The following is a 10,308-nucleotide window of genomic DNA, read 5'->3' as shown; positions in this document are numbered from 1 at the left end:
ACGACCGTGCTCTCGACCACAGATAAGAGACTCTCGACTGATAACAGATTTGTTTGTAGTCGCACGCCGAACACGTGACTTTTATTTATTTTTTTTCGAAAACACTACTCGCTACTCGCTAATCTATCACTTACTGTTTTAGTTTTTCTTCACGTCAACCATCAAATAACATTCTCTCGATTTTGCAGCACGGATAGTCACACGTATTAAATCCGATGTCTTACAACAACAACAGAAACAGCTTCGGCCGTGGAGGTGGCGGCGGCGGTGGATTTCGAGGCAGAAGTAAATCACATTGCATTACCTATTATTATTTACCAATTGAATTTTACTCAATTTTACTTGCAGAGGGAAACCGTAGATATTGCTTAATGTTGAATTCGCTTTTTAAGTCTTACCGTTTATATACTCTAATATAGCTATATTTTTAGGGACATGTTCATTATTTTTAATTTGTGAATTTATTTCGATATATTAAAACATAGGATTGTCCGATTATTAGTCAGAGGTGAAACTAGGAATTTTTACGACTGGAGTAAATGTTAAAATTACGCCCTATCATAGACTAATAGTCAAGTTCTCCTCCTCGAGAATTTTTTTCTAATAATTAATATACAATCATACTTATTAAGTTTTAACCTAATATGAGTATTTAACAAAGTTAAAAATATTTAATTAGTTTTTATTAATTACAAAAATTACTCCCTCTAAAATTTTATGCCCGGTAATGAATCTCGTCTTCCCCCCCCTAGTTCCATCCCTAATATTAGTGATTTAATAATATTTACGATAAAAATTTTTGTATTTATAGATGATGGAGGGGGCGGTCGAGGTGGTGGTGGTAACTTTCGTGGCGGTGGAGGTGGCCGTGGAGGAGGTGGAAGAGGTGGATTCAATAGATTTGCTGAACAAGGACCACCAGAAGAAGTATACTTAAATTTTAATAAATCTCGTATTTATTATTGTCTTTTTGTTCATAATATTGTTTCGTAATATTACTCTATATCAGTGGTTCCCTAAATATGCTCTGCGAAGCCCTTAGGATTCCACAATTGTTTTTAAAAGGCTCTGTTCGTTTAATCATAGATAATATAAAAATGTAACAATTACAGATCATTTTTTTTAAAATACGTATATTTATATTTTTACAAGACTGTCATTCAAATATAATTCATTCATAAGTGTATGAACAATATTAAAATATCGATAGAATAATATAATTATTTAATTTTAGATAATATGCAATCCATTCTAGTTATTATTCGACTAGATATATTGTATATAAATATAATATTAAATGTACAATATCTCTTTTGAGTTTCCTCTTATATAAATACATATCATGTCTGAAAAAGTTTGGGAATTGCTGCTTTATATAATATTAACTTGTTGAATTATTATTGAAATTATTTTTAGTTTATCAGTTGTAATTTTTGTCATTCTATAAAATAATCTAGTTTTTGGAATTTTTTGAAATCTATGACCATAGCTTATTAGCACAATTGTTGTTTATCATATTTCTAATGATACATTTGTTTTATTGGAATTTTTGTGAATAATTTCAACTTTTAAGGTTATGACATTTTAGTCCTTAATTATCATTGGCTTAATTAATATTAATTTCAACTGACAGTCAAATTTATCAATAAACCTGTTTTAGGTTAGTATTATTTAATGAATTTAGTAAGAAATGATGTAATTTTTATTTTGTATAATATTACAAAATTTTCATAATTATGATTTAAAGATTAGGCAATTATGGTTCAGAATGTTGAAATTAATATGAAAAGGGAAATTACACAATATGTAGATTTTAAAATCAATTGTATTTGTATTACCAAATGGTAATTCTATAATATTTAGTTAGGGTATATATTTTCTTATTGAATTAACAAAATTGTTTTTTACTAAACATAAATAATAACTCATTAAGTGGGATGTGTGTTTGGATATTAGCCTTCTATGCTAACTGATGATTAAATAAAGCAAAATTAAACCTTTGAACAGGTTAGGTAAAGACCAGTCTGTAATTTTTCATGTTATAAAGTTTTAAATTAATATTAATTTATCATCATAGTTGCCAAATAAATGATACCACATTTTATTGATTGATGACTTACTTCTTTATGAATTAATTAATTAGAATTCACATGTTTAATACATTAATTTATAATAATAATAAAAGTATAGAAGAAAAATAGTAATATTTTTTTATCACCATATTAACCAATCTGTAAAAGTTACCTAAAAAAATTGTATCTGTATTTTACAGATTTATTAGCCAATACTTAGCTGTTAATACTCTTGGGCATAAAAAAAACCCAATTTTTTTTTAAAGCACCATTAATGTTGTCTATAAATTGTTTATTAATGAATTACAAACCACTTTATTATTGTTTTTGTTATTTAGGTAATACCTTTTGGTCAATTCACTCATTCTTGTCAAGATGACATCGTTTGTAAGGCTGAAATGGAAGATGTTCCATACTTCAATGCACCTATATATTTTGCTAATAAACAACAAATTGGTAAAATAGATGAAATATTTGGTACTTATAGTGATTATTTTGTATCAATAAAATTGAACTCAGAAGTCAAAGCTAAATCTTTCAAAAAAGCTGACAAGGTACATCTTATTTATAATAATTAATTTACTAGTAAATGTTGTTTACATTTTTTTTTAAATTCATATTTGTTTTGTTTCAGTTATACATTGACCCTGCTAAATTATTACCATTGAAAAAATTCTTACCTCAACCTGGTGGTCAGGGTGGTCGAGGAGGTGGTGGCAGAGGACGTGGAAGAGGAGGTGGTGGTCGTGGTGGTCGCGGTGGTGGTGGATTTGGACGTGGTGGTGGTGGAGGACGTGGAGGTGGATTTGGACGTGGTGGAGGTGGTCGTGGAGGAGGGGGTGGCCGAGGATTTGGTGGTGGTGGACGAGGATTTGGAGGTGGTGGTAGAGGTGGTGGTGGCCGAGGAGGAGGAGGAGGAGGTTTTAGAAGATAAAAATAACTTTTTATTATAATATTGTAATTATAAATATTTCATTGTCATTATTTTTAAATATCTTATATTATTAAAAAATGAAAAATTATAGATGTAAATCCTAAAGCGATGTATATTTTTTATGAGAACAATTATTTAATAACAAATAGAAATCTACCTCATTATTTCCAATTCATTAATTTTTATATTAAAGTATTATTATATTATTAGTGCAAAAAAATATTCTACAGAATTCCGTAGTTTCTCCCCTGCCATCATTCTGGTTGCTATACACTGCTCTCAATTGGACCAAATACTCTACTTAGAGAAGAGGGCACAAGTGATATTCCACTTTACTCTCCTAAGTTATTGAAAAAAACGTCTAACAGTCGTTTCAATGGGAAATTTTAAAAAATATATATATATATATTAAAAATGTTTTGTATTCATTTTTTTGTGGTTTACGTTATAATTCATATATTTCAATTTCAATTACTTTATAACTTGATGTTAAATTTTATTTATGAATTAAATATTTTATAGTTCAAAATGGTGGTTAAAGTAGAAAAATATTACAGATAATAATGAAAAATATTGTATTTATCACTATTTGTTTACCTCAATATTTGTTCTATATATAGAATAATTTTACTTTCATTTACCCTTAACTATTAATTTATTTTTCTCTGAAGTATTTTAACTCATTAATGCCTTATGTTGTTAAGTGGTAACATAAAAAATATAAAATTAATTTATTGAGTTTTTATGAATTAAGTTATAACCTTCTAGTGTTGCCATATGGCAACAGATATCTTAAAAACCAATGTTAACATTCTTATTTTTTAGTAGTATATTTGACGTCTAATATTTTGAAATATATAACCTTATACCTAATATGACCTTTTAAACAACATTATTGCTATAGCTTAAAATAAAAAATAAACGCACTAAATGGTTAATATTCTTTTAATATAGGACAGTAGTTTTCAAGTACAAAGTTAAAAAAATATACTAAAAAACAAAAATGTAATGAATTTTAAATAATATCTTACAACGTTAATTATACTCTGTTTAAAGTCTAAATATTGTAGTAAATTAATAAGGGTTTAAATGTATTATCTTATAAGCATTAGAGTTCTATCAACATAAAAACTATTTAAGAATAGATCATTAAATTTAATCAAGAACAAACTTCAAACTTGAAGCTAGGAAATCAATGATCTTTAAGAGAAAAAAAATAATATGCTGTAAATAACGTAAAAATATTACACCAATAAAATATTAAAATATCATTTTTAAATCACAGACTACACATGTTCAATGTACTTGGAAGTTAACTAATTAAAATAATGCAAATTTGTTCTAAATAATTTTTTACAAGTATGATTTGTATTAAATGAAACCAATGACTGAAAACTCCTTAAATGAAGGAACAAAATATAACTATTAATATTGGAGATAAATGTTAGTATATTCTGAAAGATGTCCTTCATTTGCTAAAGATATGCTTGTTTATAAATATTTTTAACTTTTGAACTGTTTAAATTTACTAGTTCAACCCAGGAAGAGAAGGCAGAATCACATATCAATGTTATTTCAAACCAAGCATCATGTTTCTTTTAAATCCAATGGAATAATTAAAGAGATTAATATGTGATGAAAATTTACCAATTAAATTTGTTAATTATTCTAATTTTTTAAACATAATGTTATTGTAAATTAAAAGTTATTACATTTTTGATAGTCAATAACAATTATAAAAATATTTATTAATTATTTATATTGTTTGCAAGAATTATATCGTGGAGGGGGCTTCAGTTTTACCATTTTTAACCAAAAAATATAAGTTGAGGCTTTGCCCTCCCCCCTATACCTTTAAATGTTCAAAAATAATCATTAAATTATTATTAGTTATAATCACTAAGAGTTGAAATGTTGTAAGATAAAAGTTTAATAAATTGTAAATGTGTTTATAGTAGATAACCCTGGGCTTTCACACGAGTATGTCTCAGTAAGGCTCAGTAATCTCATAGGTTTAAATTTAAATAGAAAAAATTAATAAAAATAAAAAAAATGATAATCATATAAAATAATAAATGTATACGATATAAAACTATAATAATTCTGGAGGGGGCTGAATTCACATTAGGAAGGCTAAGCCCCACCCTATTTGCGCCTATGTGTTTATTTACTAAATCTTCGGGCCTTCAATGGAAATCGATTTTCATTGATTCGATTTTCACTTGACATTTACGAGTATATTTTCGCAGTGGAAACTTTAGAAAGCGTTTAAAATTGCATACTAGCTAGAAGCGAAAACAAATCGTAGAACTAACCGCGACGTAGATCTAAATCAGTTAACGCCATTCTCCGACATCAATGGTATTAATAATCTAACATTCGTTCAAGCACGATGTATTTCATTGTATGGTGAGTGTACAATGCACATTGCGTACCTGGTGATGAAACGATGATAATGAGTACTCCCGACTCGTTGGCAGATAGTCGTAGCCACGACGGGTGGACGTAGTGACAGCACGCGTGTGTTCTCGTCGAAAATTGATTCTCCGAGCAATCCGGGGCAGTCTAACGGCGCGCGTTCACGTAACAATAATAGTTGACCATGGTGCATGCGGTTGCCGCGATACGTAACAATACACGTGAAGTAAAATTGTGTTTTCCCATTATCGTCTAACACGGTTTTGTACCTATACGTAAGGTTTTAATGCTTGTGTTTTATAGGTCATTGAAGGGTATCGTTCAGTCGCGGGCGTTCGTTTTGATTAGCGAAACGGCAAAAGAGAAAATGTCATTGGAAAAGCGAGAGAAAAAGAGTACTAAGTATTGTCGTTATTATTATCATTTCAGCGAGGAACCACGTGCAATAATATAATACGCGATTCTATTACCAGACGTTTTCTCTACCATCTCGCAGGATTTCTCTGCACGTCCGCACGTCATTTGGCACGCATAGGTTAGACAGCGCTTGATTCGACACTCGATGCACTATAGATTAGCGGTTCCCAATCTGAGATAACCTACCCTCAGGGATACGTGAAAAAAAAATTTGGAATTGGCGGAAAATATTGAATTCGTTTGATTTCGTTTCGGAAATAGGTATACTAAATACGTTATTAAAAATGAAAACTTTACCATTGTAATTTATTTTATAGCAATGGAGCATAGAATGTAGATTACAGGTGCGTACATACATAAATATTTTAGGGATTGGGATTTAGGTTGTACATTTTCATAGTTATATAATCTATAAACCCTTTTATTACAAAAACATTATTATTATAAAATAATTTTCCTACATTTCGAGATGGTGGGGGGTCAGTGCCGCAACTACCGGGTGTGCAAGGTGTGCATTGCACATCGGCCCCCCAAACCGTTATAGGTCATACACGATGTATTAGTATAGACATTTTAATTGAAGTAAATTGATAAATGTAAAAAAAACAGATTTATCATAATATTAAATATTCATAATCAAATAACATACCTAACTACTAACTAGTTGCCAATGACCAAATGCAATACCATTGATTATAAATACTATTATATTAGGTACCAATGTATTTATTACGCGTGCGTACGGGTGTGGCTTATAGGGCTATAGCTATACTTGAGATTTATTTTTAGGTACCTAGGTACTTAGATAAAAAGGGCTAATAATTATTTTTTTTTGGAAAATCGAAATTTTTTTTATCAATTTTATCAAATTACAAAAAATTAAAATTTTCTGGACTGGTGTTCATTGATAATCAGATTGTACATCAGTTTTTCTAAGAAATTTTATTTCTACTTACTTATGTTTTGTACATCTATTTTTTTTTAAGGCGGGGTTTTATAAGGGGGGATGATCAAAAAATATAAATGCCACACCGGAAACAGGAATCTGCGCACGCCTATGGTCGTGATACAACCGTTTCAACGACTAAAAAGTACGGCGCCGTACCGTCGTCGCCTTATCAGTGGCCTACGTGAACTAGCCCACGTTTTCATAAAAGATTTTTATTCGTCTGTTGTTCGTTGTCAAAGCTGCTCCGCTGTCGCTTTTTGTAATAAAATAACATGGATATTGACAAAGAAACGCTAATCATTACTGTGGAACGCAAACCTATCTTATGGGATTAGTCTCAAGAGCTTTACAAAGATAGAAATGGAACCAAAAGTGCTTGGGGTAAAGTGTATACCTATTCATTAATTGGGTGTACCCAGTAAATACGATTGTTACATTGTTTTTTACGTAACCGCAAACGATACAAAAGCCATATGGCGATTGTGCATTTTCGATTCATGTTGAAAGCCAACCGAGTTAAAAATTTAAAAGTAAAATATAACCAAACGTAAACGACTTAGATAAAAAACCGCCGTGTGTGAAAACAATGTCCGTTCGGAAAAATTCGTACGGATTTTAACCGTACAGACGAAACCGTCGTGTGTGAAACGGGCCTTGTCCCTTTCTAAGACATTTTTGTAGTAGGTAGAAAACAAAATTTTCCCATTGTTTTAGTTCTTGAACTCTTTAGGTTTGTATTAAGAATATATATACAGTGAAAACTGTCTAAAACGGAATCGCATGGGACCAACAAAAAATTCCGCTCTAAGCAGTTTTCCGCTTTATTGAATAAAACGGAAAAATTCCGGATTATTCAATTACCCTTTTATACTCATATCGATCAGTTGATATTTTTCATAGACACAAATATTTTGGCATTTTAATATTTAATACGATGAACAGGTGATAAAATTAAAAGTGCACGTACGACTATTGGTGTATGACTGTTTCACAGTTACAATACAATACGTATCGTTTATTCGATAATACACATTGGGGCATCACCCATTTACGCCAAAATAAAAAAGGTATATATTTTCCGCCCGCCCATTTGCGCAAAATTTACCTGGTATAATTATAATAAAATAATATATAATAAATAATAAACAATAGTTAGAATTTTATTTAAATAATAGTCAATTTTAAAAATAATATAAATTCTTTTAAACAATATAACGTAATTATGTAATTATAGACAAGAATATTATTTAGACATGTATAGTATAACGAACCGAATGTCTGATAAAATCACACTGCGATCGTTCTTTTAACGAACGACTATATCTAAATCCGATAACAGATTATCTACATCGTACAATATAATAAAACTGATATAAGACTTGTTTTCAATCGTTCTACAATTTACGCAATAATATACAATAAAGCTTTAAAATCTACAGACTTATATAAAAATAACTTTATTATATGTTACAGAAACAACGTCTTTTAAATATACGAATTAACCAATTATTTAATGTAAAATGTTTAAACAGGTAAATTTGGCACAAATGGGCGGTCGGAAAAAACATACCTTTTTTATTTTGGCGCAAATGGGCTATATCCAAAACGAATTAATTTTTTTTTGGCGCAAATTGGTAACTTCCATGCATTGTATGTACACATATTGTACGAATATGTATAGAACAATTTTATCTTCTTTATCTATCACTATTTAATGATGTACATACAACGATGTGCATATCTATATTTTAGGTTTATAATACACATGCACGTGTCATTTTTCCGGTTTATGCAAGGTTTTTACTTAAATAGGACTTACAAAATCATTCCGTTTCCGCGTTAAGAAGTCAAGAAGTTCCATTTTATTGAGGTCCATCGTCTATATAAAACTATAGGAACGTGCCGGAATCATAGAAAAATTCCGTATTGGACAGTTTTCCGTTTTATTCAGGGTCCGCTTTAGACAGTTTTCACTGTATTTAATAATAATTTATTAGAAAAAGGAAATATTGTAAAAAAATATATATAAGTTTATTATAATTAATAAAAAATATGTAACTACTATTAACTATTACACTATTAACTAATTTCAATTTGTATTACTCTGTAAAAAAATTTGTATTATACAGCTATTATTGATTATTATTTTAAAAACATTCGTATAATTAACTATGATTTAAATAAAATAGTATTAATAATTATTTGAAAAAAAATATATAACTTTATTATAATTATACTAGGTAAATTTGGCACAAATGGGTAACCCCCATTTCAAAATGCGTCTTTATGTGTTTTTTATTTAAAAATATTATTGTTAATGATATTATTTTCAACAATTGTTTCAATTAATATAAAGGACGTTGAAGCTTTTGTAAATAAATTATATAACATCGACCACTGCAATTGTTAATTTAAAATACTATTTGGTATTTTAACTGCAACTAAGTCTCAGTGTTTGATAAGTTATTGATATTTATCAAAATATTTTTCATTTCATTAAATATGTTTAAAATATTAAGTAATTGGCTATTTGATTCTTCTAAACTTGTGAGTTATGTGGATAAATCAGATACATATAATTTAAATATTGCTAAACTACATTTAACTACATGTAAAAATGTACGTCGTAATTATATTTTTATTGTAAATTTACTTTAGGAATAATAATTTGTATTTTTTAACACGTGAAGTATACAAAAATTGCAATAATTGAAAAAATAGCAAAAAAATTCATTATTAAACTAAGTAGGAAGACTGTATTAATCTGATTCATATATATATATATATATATATATATTTTATTAGATTTGATTTAACAGTTATTAATAAAAAGTTGTAATATCTATTAAATCCAATCTTTAATGATAAAATATAAATTATATTAATATGTTTTTGAATTTAATATTTCCCGTTCAATCTAACTTACCTTACTTAGCCTAAATATCTACGTTTTTTATTTAAAACAGTCATACGGTCTAGATCTCAAATACAATCTAGACACTTAAAACAATATTATGTTCATTAATCATCATTATATTCTCTCTACCCAGACTTCAAAGTTACTATGTAAATATATTTGAAACATCAGAATTATTACTTATAATAATTACATAGCAATAAACTATTATAGGTTATATTATAAATCAGAGTATTTCATATAATATTATGATATTTATGTAATATATCATAAAATGTAAACAGTTAATTATACATAATATATATAATATATAGAATATATATATAGAATAATAATAGATATCCCATAATTGAACAAATACGGTTTTATTATATAGCATGCAGTTAAGCAAGCATTAAACTTGTTAAGGAAGAGTTGTGGAAATATTTTTGTTATACCAGTATTTTTGCAGGTTGTTTAAATGGCTGCATCCGAATTGGGTCCCGAATATAAAATTACTACACTAGTTGGGTTCCGAATTATTTTAGGTATACACTAGTTCCTGAATATTTTTTGGTAAGTACTACATTGTACTAACATTTTCCTTTCCATTTTAATAGAT

General features: G+C 28.4%; 1 protein-coding gene across 1 annotated transcript; it reads left to right on the top strand.

Moving 5' to 3' along the window:
• The first annotated feature begins 50 nt into the window (after positions 1-50).
• Positions 51-3,025, top strand: LOC112686811 (H/ACA ribonucleoprotein complex subunit 1). The gene is made up of 4 exons (XM_025559257.1): positions 51-285; positions 812-927; positions 2,411-2,626; positions 2,707-3,025. The coding sequence occupies exons 1-4, from the start codon at positions 216-218 to the stop codon at positions 3,004-3,006; spliced, it is 702 nt and encodes a 233-aa protein (XP_025415042.1). The 5' UTR covers positions 51-215; the 3' UTR covers positions 3,007-3,025.
• Positions 3,026-10,308: the final 7,283 nt, after the last annotated feature.

Source organism: Sipha flava, unplaced genomic scaffold (genome assembly GCF_003268045.1).
Source record: "Sipha flava isolate LNK unplaced genomic scaffold, YSA_version1 324_pilon_pilon, whole genome shotgun sequence".
In the NCBI taxonomy this organism is placed as follows: Eukaryota; Metazoa; Arthropoda; class Insecta; order Hemiptera; family Aphididae; genus Sipha; species Sipha flava.
The sequence above is the reverse complement of the archived record's forward strand: the minus strand, read 5'-3'. Positions and strand labels throughout refer to the sequence as shown.

Coding starts and splice junctions, on each gene's coding strand:
- LOC112686811 (XM_025559257.1), top strand. CDS start 216: ATGTCTTACAACAACAACAGAAACAGCTTCGGCCGTGGAGGTGGCGGC. Junction 286..811: donor CGGTGGATTTCGAGGCAGAA/GTAAATCACATT, acceptor TTGTATTTATAG/ATGATGGAGGGGGCGGTCGA. Junction 928..2,410: donor AACAAGGACCACCAGAAGAA/GTATACTTAAAT, acceptor TTTGTTATTTAG/GTAATACCTTTTGGTCAATT.